This window comes from Ooceraea biroi, chromosome 5 (assembly GCF_003672135.1).
Source record: "Ooceraea biroi isolate clonal line C1 chromosome 5, Obir_v5.4, whole genome shotgun sequence".
Taxonomy (NCBI): Eukaryota; Metazoa; Arthropoda; class Insecta; order Hymenoptera; family Formicidae; genus Ooceraea; species Ooceraea biroi.
This window is the reverse complement of record NC_039510.1, coordinates 8270389-8292312: the sequence shown is the minus strand read 5'-3', so window position 1 is coordinate 8292312 and position 21924 is coordinate 8270389. Positions and strand designations below refer to the sequence as shown.

Here is a 21924-nt window from a genome sequence, read left to right as displayed (position 1 = left end):
ACTCAGCGGAGATGAAGAAGTATTTAACCAGTCGCGGAATTCAACTCGAATTCACAGCTCCCTATACGCCCGAGCAAAACGGGCGTGTCAAAAGAGAAAAACGGACGGTGATGGAGAACGCTCGTACAATGCTGTTATCAAGTAAGCTACCCAAGACGTTGTGGGCCGAAGCGATAAGCATTGCAGTTTACTTACTAAATAGGACAATTTGCATGCGAACGGGAGACAAGACGCCGTGCGAAATATGGAACGGGAGGAAGCCGAATCTCTCACACTTGAAAATTTTCAATACAACCGCCTTCATGCACGTACCCAAAATGTTTCGAAAGAAATTAGATCCGAAGGCGAAGAAACTAACACTGGTGGGGTATCAAGACGAATCCCCAAATTACCGGCTGTTTGATCCTGTTTTCAGGAAGATATCAATATCTCGAGACGTTGTCTTCGACGAGGCGAGCAGAGGTGACACCTTTTCACCTGCTGAGGAAGAGGTCGTAATTCCTGGAGAACGACAACAGGAGGAAGCTGACAACAATCAAGATGCGGAGGACGAGATCCAGGAAGAGATCACAGTCGAGGAAGCACAGCCCGCAGCGAGACAAAATGAGGCAACAGAGCTTCAAGCACCTGAAGAAGGACGACAATTACGGAATCGAGCGAGTCTTCGTCCACCGACGAGGTTCATGGTAAATGTTGCAGAGGTCAAAATACTCGAGACGTACCAGAAGGCGCTGAAAAGCCACGAGGCCACGTGGTGGAAGCAAGCAATTGAGGAGGAGCTGAGAGCGCACGAGACAAACGAGACGTGGAAACTGGTTCCCAGGAGCGAGGCGACAAACATTATAGATTCTAAATGGGTATTTAAGGTACAGCGAACGAAATGCGGTAAGAAACAAAGATATAAAGCGCGATTGTGTGCACGCGGGTACAAACAAAAAGCCGGATATAATTATCTTGAAACGTTTTCGCCTGTAGTTCGGTACGATTCGTTACGAATACTATTAGCGCTCGCTGCTTATGCAGATCTCGAACTTGCGCAATTCGACATAAAAACCGCGTTTCTGTACGGAAAGTTCGACGAAGTCGTTTTTATGGAAATTCCTGAGGGTTTAAGCGTTAATTCAGAAGGCGACCAAGCAGTGTGTCAGTTAATCAAATCGATGTATAGCCTTAAACAGGCTCCGCGTTGTTGGAACCGTTTTTCAAAATTTCTGCGACAATTTAACTTTAAAGAATGTAACGCAGACGAATGTATTTTTAGAGGAACCGTGCTTGATTCAAATGTTTTTTTGGCACTTTTCGTGAACGATGGCTTGATCGCTGCCAAGTCACAGCATGTGCTAGCAATAGTAATAGAGTAGCTACAAAGGGCGTTTGAAATCACACTCGGTGACACAAGCATATACGTAGGTATGCAAATAGTGAGAGACCGTTCGAACAAAAGTATATATGTACATCAAGCCGAATATATTTCGCGGATGTTAGATAGGTTCGGTCTCGGGGAGGGAAAAACCGTCAGTATTCTTGTCGACCCACACGTGAGTTTGAATAAATCGGAGATAAAAGATTCTCAGCTGAACGTGCCGTATCGAGAGGCAGTCGGCATGTTGATGTTTCTTGCTACAACCACTCGTCCGGACATCGCTTTCTCAGTTGGGGTTGCTAGCCGATACTTGAATTCTTTTGATATACAGCATTGAGAAGCAGTTAAGTGTATACTCAGATATCTAGCGGGGACGAGAACTATCGGCATTATATACAGTGCGAATGAATTCAATCTCACAGGTTTTTCAAATGCGGATTATGCGACTGATCTTGCGACGAGAAGAGCAAATACCGGATACGTGTTCTGCTTAGCAGGTGGTCCTGTAGTGTGGGCGTCTCAGAGACAACCCATGGTAACGCTTAGCAGCACAGAAGGAGAATACGTCGCCGCAGCGTCTGCGACAAAGGAAGCCATCTGGCTTCGCAGATTATTAGAGGATATCGGACATTGGTGTGTAGATTCTACAATCATTTACGTGGTAATCAAAGCACAATTCGGTTGACAAAGAATCCCGAATACCACAAAAGAACGAAACACATAGATATCCGATATCACTTCATTCGTGAGAAGATAGAATCCTCTGAGATCTACGTTGAATACGTTCCTTCTGAGGTACAAAAGGCAGACATACTCACAAAGGCACTGCCTAAGGAACGTTTTAAAACTTTACATGATATGTTGGGCTTATAAAATATGGATAAGAAAGTGAACGCACGAAGTGCTCAAGAAGTGAGAGTGTTGAAAAGTAATGTGTGCGTATTCCAAATGAATATACACACTCCTGTCCTTCGAAGAATCTTTTGCACTTCGTGTAACACTATGGATCGATGAGTATCGATTAGCATGAGATTCTCGAATCGATCAAGCGGAGAATCACAGCGCGACAGCTGATCGAGCGGTTGCGTATTAGATCGCGTTCGTTTTTGGTGGTACTCTGCTTCGGGCTATCGTAGAGGACGGTCTAGTAATCAACGCGATATTTTGCTCATGTGCGATATCAGTTAATAGTTACGCGACTCGAGTTATAACGCGAGAACTGTACGACACGATAAAGTGCGAATTTTACCGAGACAATAAACATATCTTGTTCTTTTACACGAATCTCTTCAATCCTGCCGAACTGGCAATTACAGTTTCCTGGATCTGCTGCGTATACTTACAACAGAGATTATAATTATAACATTCCCGATCAAACTAACTTCTCTAAAATTACGTTTTATGTTACTTTTATGTGAATTTATGATCATATATTCACATATTCATTTAAATAAGAAAGTCGATGCTTAATTGATTCCAGCACTAAAGAAAGACGTTTTTCAGCAACACACTCATAGGGCATCTCAAGGCATTCGTTTTTAATTCTCGAAAGCGGTAAACTGTCTAATTTTACTTTTTGAAAACTGACTCCCTTTTTGAAAATTGATATCGCGTTCAATTACATCGCGATATTCTTAACTATTACAAAGCAACTTTTGTTTCCAAACTATTGTATCAAATTTTAGACGTGGCATTATTTTAGACATGGCTGATTGTACTCCTTTAGAAATCGTCGATATTTTACTAGTTTTGGGAGAATCTTTTGGCAGTTACCGTGAAGCTGCGAGACTGTACCAAAATCGGTACCCAAACAGACGACATCCGAATGCTTCCGTCATTCGGACGCTTAAAATTAGAGCCCAACAGGGTCAGTTGATTCGTCGTCGCGCTAAACGTGATTATGATGTTGATGATGTACGTGTTCTGGCTGTCTTAGCGACTGTCAACATTAATCCTCATATTAGTACTCGTGAAATAGCAAGATAAACAGGTATATCTCAGAGAACGGTTGTTTTGAAGAACAAATCGTATCATCCATATCATATCACACTAACGCAGTTTTTAACTCCAAATGATATCCGACGGCCTGTACTGTTTTGTCAATGGGCCGAACGGATGATTGTGCATGATGCAAATTTTTTCAAATACGTTCTATTTTCTGATGAATCGACATTTTAAAATACCGAAGAATTGAACACTCATAATTTTCATTATTGGTCAGATGTAAATCCTTATTGGTATAGGTAAGTAGATAATCAACACCGTTGGAGTGTAATAGTTTGGTGTGAAATCGTCAACGGTTGTTTAATTGGTCCATATTTTTTTCAAGAAAATGTGAACAGAAATAACTTTCTGGAGTTCCTCAGAGATCACTTACCCGTTTTACTCGAAGAAGTCAATTTAGAGACAAGACAAAGAATGTGGTTCCAACTGGATGGTGCAGCACCACATTATATTGTAAGCACGAATTGTAAGAAATTTTCTGGATCAACAATTCAACGGCAGGTGATCGGACGCCGTGGTCCAATTACATGGCCTGCTTGCTCATCAGATTTAACCCCTCCTGATTTTTATTTGTGGGAATACATAAAAAATGTCGTATTCGAGCGGGAACCGACGACAAGAGACGACATGATCGAACGGATTTGAATGGCATGTAGGGCAATACCAAGAACTGTCTTACTTAGAACAGTCAGACATTTCGCAGAGAGGATCAGGTTATGCATTCGAGCCGAAGGGAATAACTTTGAACAGTTTCTGCGATAAATGTTGAAAGAATGCTAATCAAGCATCCCGAATCGTGAGAGGCAAGAGGACTCACGTTAATGAAGCACCTCGAATCGTGAGAGGCAAGGGGACTTACGTAAATCAAGCACCTCAAAGAGATGAAAGCCCCGCCACGTCTACGTCGTTCATCCTGGGTAGTGCTAAGCACGGGCGAATGCGTCTTAATGTCTGGAGCTGGTGAGCATCAAACAGAATCAAACCGTGTTACACCATCTGCTTTATTATTTAACCTCAAATGTAATATTAAAGATGAGGACCATGTTAAGAAAGTTAAAACAGCCGAGATAAAATTAGCTGCTTTTTACACGGAACATAATATAGCTTTTCAAACTGTAAATCACATGGTCCCTTTATTGAAAAAAATTTGTACTGATCCACAGGTAGTTCACGATCTGAAATTATCAAGGCAAAAATGTTCACAAATAATTAAAAATGTTTTAGGAAAACACGAAACTGATATACTTATTCAAAATTTGAAAAGTCACAAATTTTCCATTTTCCTTGATGAAAGTACAACTATCTCAAATGATAAAGTACTTTGTATTTTAGTAAAATACATATCATTAGAAACTAAAAAATCGATTACTCAATTATTAGAATTAATTGCATTAGATGCAACGGACTGTTCCGCGGACAAATTATATTCTTAATATAAAAAATGTTTAACAAGTAAAGGTATACCGTTATCAAATATTGTAGGAATGGCTAGTGATAACGCTTCTGTAATGGTAGGAATTCAAGATTCTTTTGTAACTAGATTAAAAAAAGAGGTACCGGCCCTCATTTTATTAAAATGTATATGCCATTCCGCAGCTCTTATCGCGAGTAAAGCTTGTGCAAAATTGCCGGATTCTTGTGACTATGTTTTACATGCAGTTGCGACGTATTTTTCCATCAGTGCCAAAAGATCAGCTATCCTGTGCGATTTTCAAAATTTTTTGGAGTAGAATCACGTAAAATTTTAAAATTATCAGGTACAAGATGGCTCGTCTTACAGAAGTGTGTTACTAGACTTCTCGATAACTGGGAAGTCTTAAAACATTACTTCCACCTGGAAAATATAGAAAATAAAAATAACTCGGCAATAACAATTTTTAATATTTTAAATGATAATAAAATTAAAGCTTATATGTTATTTTTAAAATATTCTTCACATTTCTTTAATGAATTTAATGCATTTATTTCAAGGTAGAAAAATTTTAAATCATAAATTAAGTGAAAGTAGTGAGCATTTCATAAAGAAGATTGACTGTAATTTTTTACTTCCTGCCGCGTTAAAAAATATTTCTTTAGAAATTATTAACCCGCAATATTTTTTAGATGTAAATATATACTGGTCACGAATGCGAATCTTTTTTACAATTACAATCTTCGGAAATTGTATTAGAAATAAAATCTACATGTTTATCGTTTTACACAACCGCGTTAGAAGAAATGTTACAACGATTGTCTTACAATGATAAAATTTTACGACAATGTAAATTTTTAGATTCAAGTGTAGCGTTGCGCGAAGAAAGTCGACTTAATTTTCTAGATTTAAAAGATATAGCAAAACATTTCCAAATTTCCGATATTACGGCTTTAGCTCACGAATGGAGAATATTATTCATTCTATTTGATGACGCGAAACTTCTTTTGGCTAATTTAGATATTGATGACATGTGGAAGAATATTTTTCAAAAAAAGAATTTCAATGATGAACCGGCTTTTCCAAATTTAGAAAATTTAGTATAAGGTGCAGTGGGGTAAGTGCGTAACCGGGGCAAGTGCATTAACTGGTTATATTTATTATTATATGAGTCAAATTAGAGTATCTGATATGTAGAGATCTACTAGAAGTTAGTGTTAACATTTCAACATAGATGTCGCAGTAAAATATGCAATTCTCGCTTATTTTATCAACCGTTAAAAACAGTCATCAGTTTGTGGTAACCTCTAAAGTTGTGTGTACTATTTATTGGGTTGGCCAAAAAGTAATTGCGTTTTTTTCCAATAGATGGACATACATGTCTTGAAATGTAACTAACTTCATTCTAAACCGCAAATTCATTATGTAGGTTAACAACTCACAGTTCAAGCTTGTTTTAGAAAAAGAAAGTACACGATTTCGTTAACAATTGTTTGTTTGCCGTCAATTTCAAAATGGAAAATCAAAAAGAACATTTTCGTCATATTTTGTTTTATTACTTCCGAAAAGGGAAAAACGCTGTGCAAGCTCATAAAAAGTTATGTGATGTATATGGCGAAGATGCTTTAAAACTGCAGCAGTTTCAAAATTGGTTTACTAAATTTCGATCTGGAGATTTTAATATGAAAGATGCACCACGCTCAGGAAGGCCAATCGAAATTGATGATGACAAAATAAAGGCACTGATCGATTCCAATCGGCGTTTAACGACACGAGAGATTGCTGAAAATCTTAACATATCGAAATCGAGTGTTGAAAACCATTTAAAACGACTTGGATACATTAGTAAGCTCGATATTTGGGTACCACATGAGCTCAAAGAAATTCATCTCACTAAGCGTATTGACACCTGCGATTCTCTTTTGAAACGTGAGGAAAATGATCCATTTTTGAAACGTATGATAACAGGCGACGAAAAATGGATCGTCTACAACAACGTCAAACGAAAAAGATCGTGGAGCAAGCGTGATGAACCTGCTCAAAGCACTTCAAAAGCAGATATTCACCAAAGAAAGATTATGCTGTCAGTCTGGTGGGACTTTAAAGGTATTGTGTATTTTGAGCTGCTTGCAAGAAATCAAACCATTAATTCAGACGTATACTGTCGTCAACTGGATAAATTAAATGATGCCATCAAACAGAAACGTCCAGAATTGGTGAATCGCAAAGGTGTTGTGTTTCACCATGATAACGCTAGACCACGTACAAGTTTGGTCACTCGTCAAAAATTGTTGCAGCTTGGATGGGATGTGTTACCACATCCACCATATTCGCCAGACCTGGCACCATCAGATTACCATTTGTTTCGTTCTTTGCAAAACACCTTGAATGGTAAAACCTTTACTGCTGATGAGGATATCAAATCGTTCTTGTAATTGTTTTTTGCTGAAAAAGATAAGAACTTTTTTGAGCGCGGAATCATGAAGTTGCCTGAAAAATGGCAAAAGATAATCAAACAAAATGGACAATATATTGTTTAATAAAGTTTTTGTTTCCCATGAAAAATTCGCCTTTTATTTATATTAAAAAAAACGCAATTACTTTTTGGCCAACCCAATAGATAATTTTATTAATTAAGCAATATTGTGTTTTGGGTTGTAATTTTTTAGTAAGTGTAAAGAATATTATTTAAAATATTTCTTAAAAACATAAATACTTAGTTTTTTTTGTAAGTTTACATAAAAATCATTACTCTGCTCTTGCCCCGTTAATATTACGTATTGGGGCAAGTGCAGACCAAAGTGGTGAGGTAAGTGCAGATTGGTCTGCTCTTGCCCCAGACTTCATTTATCGTTTAATGCTTTCTGGTTTTGGTTACCAGATTCACCGGTACCAGTTGACTGAGAGCTTTTCCGTCGACAGAAGCATCGTTGCTTTCTTTAGCCAGGATATTTGTAAATTTCTTAATGACTTTATTCTTCAAGTATCTTCTTAAAAAATTTGCTATTTTGATTTGTTTATTAATGGTTTTTATATAGGGCTGCCATGGTTCGAGTGCGAACGATGTGGAGATTCTGATTAATATCTATCTGCAACTTTGTTTTTGTTAAAAATAACTGAATTATTAATTTTTTGTTTTTTGTTTATCTTATCTTATATTCTACAGTTTTTAAACCACCTTTTTATTTACCGAATTAATGTTCTTTTATGTAAAATATCTTATTTATTTTAATATTTTATGTTATTTTATGTGTTTTAATATTTTATGTAGTTTTATTCTACCAAACCCGCTTTCAAATTTCACCAAAGGATTCTTGTATTTTTAGAAGACAATAACTCTGAAACTAATCTATATAATTCAATGCGGTAAAAAGCATTTCAAAGCAGATATGTTAACAATTACTCTCTTGCTCCGTGGTGTATAAAATAAGGCTGCAATACATTTTTAACTCGCACTTATGCACTTGCCCCGTTTTGAGGGAAAGTGCAGACCAATTGACACGTCGTACAATTTTCTATCATTATGTAAATTTGAAAAGAAAAATGACGCCAAAGTCACTATAAGTTGAACAATAATACTTGCACAATGCTTGGAATACCGATAATATTAACTATTTCTGTTAGAGATTGATAATATATGCATTTAATGTCCAACTTTACAAAAACCAGTCTGCACTTACCCCACTGCACCTTGTACAATTTTGTCACTTCCACATTCCAATGCCGAAGCAGAGAGAATATTTTCCATTGTTACAGATGTGAAAAATAAAAAGAGGAACCGGATTGATATCGCTAGTTTAGACGCAGTTTGTAAAGTACGTTCAAGTTTCCAAGCTAAGAATATTGATTGTTGCACTTTCAAAGTAGATTCAGCATATTTAGATCTTCATAATTCTAAAAATTTATTTTCCTCTAATAATAATAGTTCAGATAAAGATACTTAGAAAACGTTACTTTTTACATATGCTTTTTGTTTTAACTTTTCTTTCTTGTATTAATACAATTTAATTTCAATTTTTCAACATTCTATTAATATTTTTATAAATATAAATGTAACTTTCAAAATGTAATTTCTAAAAATCTTTTTTACTCCCGCGACACATGTGTTTTGCTTTTAATATTTTAAAGCATGGACTCTTCCTCCTCTTTTTATTCCAGTGTTAACTAATAATAGTTTTTAATATTCATTTCATTTTTATTACATATTTTTGAGTCACACTTCTTTCTATTAGTATTATTTTTTAATTTCATTTTTTCATTACTTTTCCAGTTTTAAGTGTGACAAATGATATTAATGTGCAATAATTAATAAGCCATGTGTAATACATTTTTTTTAATTCTTCTTTTATTTTCTATATTTCTTTCTTCTTTTATTTTTTTTCTGTGATCCAGCATGCATAGGTGCATGTATAATTTTAAGTGCAATTTTAAGTGCAATTTTATTTAATTATTTATTTATTTATTTATTTGTATTTTTTTCTGCAAATTGTTTTGTTATTTCTATTATATTTTATTTATAGAAACCTGTGTTATATGTATTTCTTATTAATCACTAATTTACTTTGTTTTAGGAACCATGTTGAGACAACATATTTAATGACAATTGCAAGAATATATAACAATAGTTTCTTAAAAATATTAATATGTTTTTAATGTAGTTATTTAGATATTATTGTATTATATTTAGATATTCATATTAGATATAAGGAGAATATTTTATTAATATGTAATATATAAGTTAATATATAAGTATTATAATAAGTATTAATATACAGGGTGGCCCATTTTAATTTATACAGTCGATTTTTTAAAAAACTAAAAGAGATACGAAAAAATGTTTCAGACAGACATGTCACGATTTCGAGGGGGACATAAGATGATACCATTGGTTTGACCTTGAATAGTCGTTTGAAGGTCACGCGAAGATCACCTTTAATTTCTTAAATTGAAACCCCAACTTTTTATTGCAGATTCTTATTCTCCATCGAAAAGTAAGTAACTTTTGTCTGAAACATTTTTCCGAAAAATGTCATCTTATGTCCTTAAAATGTCCTCAAAACTCATCTTGAAGATCATTTTAAGGACATAAGATGACATTTTTCGGAAAAATGTTTCAGACAAAAGTTGCATGTTTTCTCGCGTAGAATCCGAATCCGTAATAAAAAAATACCATGTCTCATTAAAAAAAATTTCAGACCGGAAGTTAGAATTTCGATAAACAATGACCCGTCTAGTTGTATTCACATTCTCTGTCGTGTATGGAGATCAACGTTCGAACAGTGTATTGTCGAATATCGACAATGTCAAACGTGATTACGTAAATCGGTATTCGACAATACACTGTTCGAACGTTGATCTCCATACACAACAGAGAATGTGAATACAACTAGACGGGTCATTGTTTATCGAAATTCTAACTTCCGGTCTGAAATTTTTTTTTAATGAGACATGGTATTTTTTATTACGGATTCGGATTCTACGCGAGAAAACATGCAACTTTTGTCTGAAACATTTCTCCGAAAAATGTCATCTTATGTCCTTAAAATGATCTTCAAGATGAGTTTTGAGGACATTTTAAGGACATAAGATGACATTTTTCGGAAAAATGTTTCAGACAAAAGTTACTTACTTTTCGATGGAGAATAAGAATCTGTAATAAAAAGTTGGGGTTTCAATTTAAGAAATTGAAGGTGATCTTCGCGTGACCTTCAAACGACTATTCAAGGTCAAACCAATGGTATCATCTTATGTCCCCCTCGAAATCGTGACATGTCTGTCTGAAACATTTTTTCGTATCTCTTTTAGTTTTTAAAAAAATCGACTGTATAAATTAAAATGGGCCACCCTGTATAAGCATTATATAAGTATTATTATTATTATATAAGTGCTATTATTATTATATAAATATTTTTGTATATTGTTTGTATATTGTTTGAATGTTTTTTTTTCAAATACTGGTAAGGTTTTCTGCAGTTTCCCTTATCCTCGCAACGAATGTTGGTATTTGTATAATAAATCGGCTGCAGACGTAAAAAATAAAGAAATTAATTTCGTTATTTTATATACTATGGTTTTTGCTTTCATAATTTCCTTTAATAAAAACTTTGTCTTCTCTCCTGCAACTTTCTTCACATTTCCTTTATCACCCGGGACTAACGACACCTCATAGTTTGCCGAAGTATATACATCACTGAATGTGACGTCAGCTTACGCGTGCGCACGAACGCTGTCGCGAGGGGGAAAATCCCACGGCCTGACATCACTGTTGTAATAGGGATTCGATTTCCTTACATAAAAAAGGACCGACGAGCAGACCTTGATTTGGAAGAAGCGTCAAAGTGGCCTTCGGCCGCTGACCTTCTTTCCGATAACTTGGTCGGCTCGCTCGCGTTGATACGCTTCATAGTTGTATGTGCTTGATACGTGAGAGCGGTTTGTGCGTCTCTCTCAGTGAGCTGGACGTAACAATACAAATTATATTTTCTTTTTGTTTTATGTTTTGTTTTATGTTTGTCAGCCATTACGCGTTTTTTGTTCTAGACCGTTCTCAGAAGAAGAGCTACAAGATTGTACTGACGATAAGAGTTTATATTAAACACCTCGAGTTTCTTTTAAATCCAGTGTACTAATTTGATCACCCAGATCTCACCCGTAACATGGTTATGGGCCCAGACATGCAAAAAGGTGCCACTGGATAATCGAGGACACGGACATCGAAAGTCGAAAGGTCGTAAGTACGCAAGAATGATAAAGCTTTTTGACAAAGATTTGCGTACAATTACGAGAAAAAGCCGTAAGTCTGTTCCATTAGTAATATTGTACATTCAAGATGACGAGTCTTAACCTAACCGACAAGATAGATAGGTTAAACAGCGATAACTATAGAACGTGGAAATTTTCCATGAAGATGCTGTTAATCCAAAGAGAATTATGGGACTACGCGAATGGAACAGCGAAGCTCGAGGAAGATGCAACTGCAGCTCAAGTACAAACGTTCCGATCTAAGGAAGAAAAAGCGTTATCTACTATTGCGTTGTCTATAGACTCAGATCAACAGATACACATTGTCGATTGCAAAACTGCAGCAGAAACATGGACAATTTTTGAACAGGTATACGAACCAAAATTGAGACAAAGAATTATACAGCTAAAATGGGAATTCGTTCGAATCAGATTGAAGGACGACGAAACGATGGCATCGTATCTATCTAGGATGAAGATTTGCAGCGACTATTTACGGGCAGCCGGTTCAGAAGTCAAGGACGAGGATTTAGCATATGCCATGCTAACAGGATTACCAGACTCATACGACGGATTGACGATGACACTGGCAAACTTAGAAGACGCTAAATTTACCTCACCTGAAATAAAGAAGGCATTACTTATAGAATATGAAAGAAGATTATCCAAGAAAGAAGAAAGTGAAACGAAGCAAGAAGTCGTTGTGTATCAAACGAGCAAAGAGAATCGATCGAAAGGCACTAAACCGAGAGAGCCCTTTAAATGTTATAAACGTGGAAAACTTGAACATATTGCTGTTAATTGCGGTACTAACAAGTAACACTACCCAAGTGCCACTCGCCGATTTTCTTGAAACTTTGCACACATGTAGTACATCGAAAAACATTAGACACGTGTCTTTTTATTTCTGCTAACAACGCATTTTAAGGTTAGAAAACGCATTCGAAAATTTAACACTCTATAATAGCACAATGGTAACTAACACTACTTCTGAGCGTTATTCTCTTACAGCTTTTACGACATTACTCTATTATGATTTTATTGGCTGCGTTCGACAGAAAAAGCTTCTTTGCAACCGTTGTAAAAATCGTGAATCTGATTGGCGTATGCGCTTAATTTTGATTGAATCTAAAAGCATACGCAAATCATATTCACGAATTTTACAACGGTTGCAAAGCAGCTTTTTCTGCCGAACGCAGCCATTGTCTGAATGTTTGGCATTAATTTTACGAGATTCGGAATGGCAGATTCAAAATCGCGGACCGAAATCGCAGAATTTTCAAAACTTTTATTCAAAGTCAGTTTCGAAGAAGTGTTTTAGACCCGTGATTACGATTGTGGTAACAGTTATATCAATCTAGAGGTGGAGGATGAAAAATGGCAAATTCAATATGGTGCATCCAAAATGGCGGACCCAAATTCCAATTGTTTTAAATTAGTTTCAAAGACCATTTTTGTGGTGGTTTTCGAGGTGACTGTTTACAATGTTAATAGTAGTTTGACAATATTTCAAATGACGGAAACAAATAAATCAAGTTACCGAAATTTTAAGCAATTTAATCTGCTGAAGACAGCTTTATGAAATTTGAAATTTTGTCAAACTACTATTAACATTGTAAACAGTCACCTCGAAAACCATCACAAAAATGGTCTTTGAAACTAATTTAAAACAATTGGAATTTGGGTCCGCCATTTTGGATGCACCATATTGAATTTGCCATTTTTCATCCTCCACCTCTAGATTGATATAACTGTTACCACAATCGTAATCACGGGTCTAAAACACTTCTTCGAAACTGACTTTGAATAAAATTTTTGAAAATTTTGCCATTTCGGTCCGCGATTTTGAATCTGCCATTCCGAATCTCGTAAAATTAATACCAAACATTCAGACAATAAAATCATAATAGAGTAATGTCGTAAAAGCTGTAAGAGAATAACGCTCAGGAGTAGCGTTAGTTACCATTGTGCTATAGAGTGTTAAATTCTCGAATGCGTTTTCTAACCTTAAAATGCGTTGTTAGCACAAATAAAAAGACACGTGTTTAATGTTTTTCGATGTATTACGTGTGTGCAAAGTTTCAAGAAAATCGGCGAGTGGCACTTGGGTAGTGTTACTTGTAAGAAACAACTTATCAAGAAACATCACAAAACAGATAAGAAAGATTCATTCGCGCTCTTTTAATAGCCCTCTATAATATAGAAACAGGAGACGCTTGGTTATTAGACAGTGCAGCAACTCATCACGTATGTAAACACAGAGAGTACTTTAGAAACTTTCAGAAAATACAATCAGAACCGATAGGCACTGCAGATACAACTATGAAAACTGATATAGGCTCCTTAGGCAGAGGGCAAAGGAGATATATTGGGTCATTAAGTATGAAACTTTACAAATGTAAAAGCGCCATCTTTAACATTTGTTATCTCAAATTTGGCGCCAGACGTCAGTATCAGGTTAGGTTAGTGTGATAGATGTATGTTCGCTCTTCAAATGTCATATTTGTTTGTTCAAATATCTTCATTAGTTTTATTGGTGGATTCTTTTTTATAGAACTATGGAAAAGTCCAAAATTCGTGTGATTTATGAATATGAGTTCCGCCGTGGAACCACAGTGTCGGAGACAGCTCGTAATATCAACGCTGTATTTGGTGAAGGTTCAACTACTAAAGCAACGGTGGGCAATTGGTTCAAAAACTTCAAAGATGGAGATTTCAGCCTCGCTAATGAGCCACGTGGAAGACCAAAGACGAAGGTGGATAATGATCACTTGAGAGCCGTAGTAGAGTCCGATCCATCTCAAAGTACACGTGAATTGGCATCGATATTCAATGTTTCCATACCCACCATATTGGTTCATTTAGCTGCAATTGGTAAGATAAAGAAGTTGGACAAATGGGTCCTGCACGAATTGACCGATGCGCAGTAGGCGCAACGTCTAGAGGCTTCCCTTTCTTTGCTTTCCCGTCACAAAAATGAATCTTTTTTGAATCGAATTGTGACCTGCGATGAAAAGTGGATACTCTACGACAATCGTAAACGCTCACATCAGTGGTTGAACGCTGATGAACCACCGAGACATCACGCGAAACCCAACATTACACAGAAGAAGCTTATGGTGACTGTTTGGTGGTCCAGGTCAGGTGTTATCTACTACAACTTTATGAAACCTGGTACATCGATAACGGCTGAAGTATATTGCAAGCAACTGGACGAAATGATGCAACAACTTGCTATTAAACAACCGAAATTGGTCAATCGGTCAATGCCAATCCTGTTGCATGATAATGCTCGACCGCACACTGCACGACTGACCGTGGCAAAGCTACAGGAGTTGGAATTGGAAACTCTCCGTCATCCACGATATTCACCAGATCTATCACCTACCGACTATCACTTCTTCCGGAATTTGGACAACTTGTTGGTGGGAAAATTCTTCAATTCTCAACAGGCAGTCGAAACAGCCTTCCGCGACTTCATCGATTCCCGTACTCCTGGCTTCTATAGTAGAGGCATAGACCAACTACCACTAAAATGGCAGAAGTGTGTAGATAACATGGGCGCATACTTCGATTGAAAATAAATCATGTCCATGTGCCAAAAAATGCAAAAGTTTATGTTCTATTTGTAAAGTTTCATACTTAATGACCCAATAGTACTCATCTCCAAGGTAAGTCAAAAAGAGTATGAAATAGTACTACAAGATGTGTGTTTTACGTACCAGGATGCAGACGAAACTTGATGTTGGTGGCCCAGATTGAGAAAAAGAATAAAAGGTTTACGCTCGAGAATGGAGTTGTAACCGTTATTGACCGCCAGAAAAATAAGGCGATTCTACAGGCACGAAGAGTAAATAACCTATACGTTGTACGAGCTGATGTCGTAAATTCAGACAATAAGGAGAGCGTTCAGGTACATCAGATGGACGTACATGAATCGAGTGGCGCTCGTTTGGCAACGTTGATATTGACCACGGTCCCGATTGACCACGTTGAGATTGACCACGTTCCGATTGACCACGTTGATATTGACCACAGTCCCGAATGACCACGGTACCGAATGACTACGGTCCCGATTGACCACACATTGGAAATCAGAAACATGCGTGTGTTTTATGGGGTGGCCTCTATTTGCACACGGAACGATTGCATACCGCACGATTGCACACGTAATATTGCACACGTTGTATTGCACACTGTTCTATTGCACACAGATTGTACACCGCACAATCGAACCACCGCACGATTGCACACGCACATTGTACGATTGGACACCGCATTATTAGACACTGCACGATTGGACACCAATTTACAACCGATGATATTCAATAAGAGCCAGCGCACGTATGTTCAAAGAGGTCTGTTTTTAACTTCATGTCATTGAACCTATGTGGAATCGTACCGATGACTTGACAGTGTTTGCGTGGGGCGGGTAATGCAAGTGGAAGGGTTTCGTCTTCGGAGAAGCACCTTCCACCTGCACCCCCGCCGAAAAAAATATAAACAAACTTTAGGGAGCCTACCCCGCCCACGGTGGACCTCGATTGGCGTGGAATGTTCAAGGCACGGATCTCGTTGAACCTATGCGGAATCCTTTACTGATCATTAAAAATTTTTCGTTCATACAGTTTTATTAAACAATCGTGCAGTGTCTAATAGTGCGGTGTCCAATCGTGCAGTATCTAATAGTGCGGTGTCCAATCGTGCAATGTTCGTGTGCAATCGTGCGATGTACAATCGTGCTGTGTGCAATAAAACAGTGTGCAATACAACGTGTGCAATATTACGTGTGCAATCATTCCGTGTGCAAACGGGATACGCCCGTTCTGATTTCTGATTTCCAATGTGTGGCCAATCGGGACGTGGCCAATGTCAATGTGATCAATCGGGACGTGGCCAATGTCAACGTGGTCAATCGGGACCGTGGCCAATATCAACGTGATCAATCGAGACCGTGGCCAATATCAACGTGGTCAATGGGGACCGTGGTCAATGGGGACCGTGGTCAATGGGGACCGTGGTCAATGGGGACCGTGGTCAATCGGGACCGTGGTCAATCGGGACTGTGGTCAATCGCAACGTGGTCAATCGGACTGTGGTCAATATCAACGTGGCCAAACGGGACGCTCCCACATGAATCCAGTCTAATGGCATGGAAGATTCTGTCACATAAGTAATCGATCCATTGGAGAACTCGCGAGGAAAGAATTCGTGAGAGGACTCGAGAACGAGAAGATTGACCAAGAAGAATGTTCAGGTTGTAACATAGGAAAATCTACAAAGAAGTCATGCAAGAAGATACATGGAAGGCAGTCCTGTACCACGCTAGAATTGATATATTCGGATGTATGCGGTCCGATGCAGGTAAACTCCATAGAAGATTCCAGATATCTCATGATGCTAGTTGACGATTATTCGCGTAAAGTAGAAGTACATTTCTTGAAGAAAAAGGATGAGGTTACGCAAGTTATCCAAAAATAAATAGCTAAAGTAGAGAGAGATAAAGGGTTAAAAGTCAAACAGTTCCGAACCGATAACGGATTAGAATACTGTAATCGCGAGACTAGAGAGTTATTTGATGAACTTGGTATCAATCACGAGAGAACCTGCGTTGAAACTCCACAAATGAACGGTGTAGCGAAGAGGTTAAACCGTACCCTCATGGACCTAGTGAGATCGATGTTATTTTCAGCAAAATTACCTCCATATGTTCAGCCAGAAGCCACGAGTGCAGCCGCGTATGCGCGAAATCGAATGATACATAGTTGTATTGAAGACGGTGTTCCAGAAGGAATTTGAACAGGACACACACCTAGCGTCAAGCATTTGAAAGTTTTTGAATGTTTGGCGTATGCACATCAGCCGTCATAAGGAAAAAAGAAACTTGACCAACGAGCCCATGAATGTATAATAGTCGGATATTCGAACCAAACAAAGGGATATAGATTATGGGATCCCAAGCGAAAGGAAATAATTCAGACAAAACATGTGAGATTCGATGAAGGCAAAATAGGTCATGAAGTCATTCATGGTGATAAGAATAAAATCCAGTTTGAAGGTGCATCATCGGAGATTGAGGAGGAGAGAACATCTCAGAAACAAGAAGAGTCATAGATAGTAGCCGTAAAGCAAGAGACAACAGAGACGCGTCGAAAGAGACAACCCACTTACAAGGGAACATCGCAAAGTAGAAAATTCTGATTTTGACGAAACTTTATACACATGTAGGGCGGGTTAATAGATGAATTTAGAAATTATTCGTTGCGGCCCAAAAACGGTTTTAAGGGGTAAAACCACCCTTCAAACATAAGACGGCTTTTTGCTTTTCTTGATATATCTCGGAAATGATTCGAAATATCGAAAAATGTTTTATACAAAAGTTTCATGGTAAAAACGCCCCTATTTAATGACATTAATAACACAGGCCCACAAAAAAAGAAAAGTTATCTGCGCCATGGACTAAACCATGGTATTCCCATGTATTTTCGCCTACTGAAACCGAATATGACCTCAGTTTTGCCCCTAGACGTCAGGATTTTTTTCTACAGCCAAAAACACCTTGGAAAATCCATTAAATCGTAGATCCCACAACTTAACATCAAACTCCGTAGCTCACTCAACTCCAAACAGCCAAACTAAGAATCCCATAACCTTTACATACTAATCTTGAAATTTTCGTTCCTTTCGACAACAAATTCTTTTCTTTCAACCTTGAAGTTAGTAATTCGGCTCCGCTCATGGATCTTTGACTCCGCTCCTGGAAATCTACCATCGAATTTATATATATGTGGCTATCCCATAGTTATATTTTTCCTGGATCCTGCTGCCTCAGAGGATGCTGGAGATGGTGACAACTGCCTCAATCGAGGATGTGTAGAATGATCCATTTTCCGATCCTCTAAGGTAACGAAGCCAGCGAAGGCGCGCTGCTTTGCAGGAGGCGTTAGGGTGTGAGGATGAGGCCGTAGTGTGTCCGACGACGAGTTGACTTTGTCCTCGTCAAAGTCGGAAAGCCCTCATACTTAGACCTAGGGAGGTATGAGGATTATCACCCCTAGGACAGCGGACTCACCTGCGATCGGAACAGGATCCCTAACGTGCGGGTTTTTCAATATATCCATGGCTCTTGAAAATCAAAATCCTGAACTCATTCAAAATACATCTAGATCCTCCGTGGCTCCTCATAGATGAGATAGTGATTCGAATTCATTCTGTTATGTTTGTGGAGAATTTAAATTGAAGAAAAATCGTATAAAATTCACAGAAAAATTAAAATCAGCATATGAAGAATGTTTTGCTTCTGGAATGCGTGATGGGAATCATTACCTCAATTACCTGGTTACTTCAAGTAGTATGCAGTGCTTGCAAAACTATGATGGATCGACGAAAAAAAGATATAAAAGATGACACACACAAGCGATGAACCAATTAGTGAAGCGCACACGTACGCGGGTTTTACTTGCGTGTGTCATCTCCTCCACTACGGTAAGTCGGAGGCCGCGGCCGCGATCTGGCTTCACTGGCTACACGTACCCGTTGTACAGCGCGCCATACGCCGTACGTGACGCACTGAAGATCTTAATTTTTTAAACTATGTACTACTCCTTCGATCGTTTTGAAACTCGGACATGTTATTCTAGAGTATTTAAAGATTTCTTAGGGCGAAAATGGTGATAGTGCCTCAAGTGCATCCCATAAAAAAAAATTCAAATGTTTGAAAATTTTTTTAACCTGTCTTTTTTGAACAAAAATCCGTAATTTTTTTATAACATTGTGGCATTGAAACCCATAACATGTATTTTTTTCATCACAATCGGTTCAGCCGTTCTCGAGAAAAAAATTTTTTTCGATTTTTCTTCTTACCCCCATAACTCCGATAAAAAATTTTTTTTCAGATATAATCTTTTGGAAAATTTAATCTCACATCAATGACAACTTATTGTAAAAATCTCATTCAGATCCTAGCGGGGGCAGCACATACATGCTTATCCTGCTATACCCTTTGTGGTGATCTCAAGATTCTTTCTATGATTTTGGGTCAGCAGTCAGGTTTCATGAAGTTTCCATGCTTTTTATGCTTATGGGATAACAGAGACCGCAAAAACTATAGTTACTATATAAAGGATAGCTGACTCGTCCGCCATATTGGAGCCCAAGCTTTGATCGGTTGTGAACTTGTGACGTTACTTTTTATTACGTGGAACTGTATTGTTTTGTAAAAATGACTGGCTGTTCGGCCCCAAATTGTTCGAACCACTCTAGGAATGGTTTTAAATTCTATAGATAAGTATTTTTATTAGTAACAACAAAATGTAACGCCAAATTTGTCTAACCTCACATCCTTCTTTTTACTTACATATTTGTATTGATTATTTGTTAATGAATATTTCTTAATTATAATATTATAATATTATTATATTATATGCTTATTATAAGTAGCTAACAAATTGTAATTGTTAATAATATCTTTGTTTAGGTTTCCTGCAGATCCTGAAAGGCGAAAACAGTGGTTAATAAATTGTAGGAGACAAGACTGGAATCCAACACAAAATGATCGACTATGTTCGGTAATTATTTGTACTAAAATTATTTGTGGTTTATCAGCAAGTATAATGATCATTCTGAGTTTCAACAACTAATCTCTATAGATAACTGGATATAACATAGCAGGTTATGGGCTCTGTCTATTCGCCTATTTTTACAAAGTCAATAAAGGTGCTACAAAGTTTTGATGCATTGATAAATATTCGCATGAATGAAATTCAATCGAAAAATATTTTTAATAATAAATATTGTAAAGTTAATCAAGTGTAACAATGATGCAAAAATGCAGAGCCTAATCTTCAATTGGTCATACTTTCCTTGTCCTATGCCATATTCAGTATTATGTATAAAGATCAACGTTTTCAACACTTTGTTTCATGTTTCTAGGAACATTTTGAAGGGTCTCAAATTGAACAAGGTCGTGCTGATGGCAAGAAGCGTTTAATACCATTTGCAGTACCAACAATATTCAATGTGTTCAATGCACCGAAATTACTTAATCCTCCTAGGAACAGTTTATACAAGGTAAAAATAATTTTGTGTATAACCATAATCAGGATAATGTTCTGTGTAAATTGTTAAAGTATTTACTATATACAGAGATCCAGAGAAGAAGATCAGTGCAATAATGTCCAACCTAATAATAAGCGCTTGAAAGTAGATGTACTTTCTGATTGTGCAAATTTGACGCCTCCATTAAATATTTCTAATTACTCAAATGATTTACTTCATGAAGACGTATCCGAATCTCAAAATATGGTAAGAAACAAGTATTCCTTTTATATTGTTTATTGCGTTTTTTATTGAGTTATAGTAGTTATTTCACCCTGTGAAATGTTTCCAAATTTTTTTCTTGTATTTAGTTTTGTAATTATATATTATTATTTATTATAATTGTATATTATTTTTATTATATATTCTAAATTTATTTTTTATATCGTTTTAGAACCCAGATGATCAAATTCTTGAACTGAAGAAGAAATGTGCTCAGTTAGAAGAAGAGATAAAGTCCAAAAATGACGCAATTGCTAAATTATTAACACATGAGCAATTGCAAACACTTTTAATAGAAAAAAAATGCATAACAAAGTGGAGTCATGAAGGAATTATAAAAGGCTTAAAGTTGAGGTTTGCTTTAGGTAAAAATGGTTACAATTTCCTGCGTGAAACTGGTTATCCCGCGCCGTCGTACAGTACCCTAAATAAAATCCTTTTATTTTCTTGTGTGGATTTCTTGTGTCAAAATCGAATTTGGGTTGCTACATGCTGTTGTTGATTTATTAGCAAAAACAGTAGAAAGTATGCAAGATATTGAGAAAGATTGTTCATTAATGGTTGATGAGATGGACATTTCTGGCGACTTGGACTTCGACAAGTAAAAAAAAACTTTTGTTGGACAAGTTACACTTGATGATACAAGTAAGAAGGGTAATTATTTAACTGTAGCTGCTCTTCGAGGATTAAATACGCCGTGGAAACAGATCATTGCTTGCCATGTGACTGGCCCATCGACTAATGGAAGTGACATGAGTAAATTCATTCTTGAAATAATTCAAGCTACTACTTCAATTGGTTTAAATGTTAGAAGTATTTGTTCAGATATAGGCAGCAATAACAAAGCTTTGTGGAGCTCGCTTGGAATATGTGTCAGTAGAGATCAACGAATAATTAGTTTTGAAGAAGACAGTTCAAACAGGCATATTTACGTACTTGCGGATATCCCCCATCTTTTAAAAAACTGGAAATCTGCCATTCAACGGTCTCAAATATATTTACTGATGGAAGTTGTCCAAGAACACGATTTACCAACGAATGTGGTTACTGGAAAATATATTAATGATCTTTGGAATCATGAAATGAG

General features: G+C 37.0%; 1 protein-coding gene and 1 pseudogene across 1 annotated transcript; both read left to right on the top strand.

Annotated features, from left to right (window-relative positions):
• Positions 1–14077: 14077 nt before the first annotated feature.
• LOC113561892 lies at positions 14078–15097 on the top strand (annotated as a pseudogene).
• Positions 15098–20346: 5249 nt separating this feature from the next.
• LOC113561964 lies at positions 20347–21442 on the top strand. The gene is made up of 5 exons (XM_026969641.1): positions 20347–20400; positions 20451–20588; positions 20664–20822; positions 21010–21256; positions 21348–21442. Exons 1-5 carry the CDS (start codon positions 20347–20349, stop codon positions 21440–21442), a joined length of 693 nt encoding a protein of 230 aa, XP_026825442.1.
• The last annotated feature ends 482 nt before the right edge of the window (positions 21443–21924 follow it).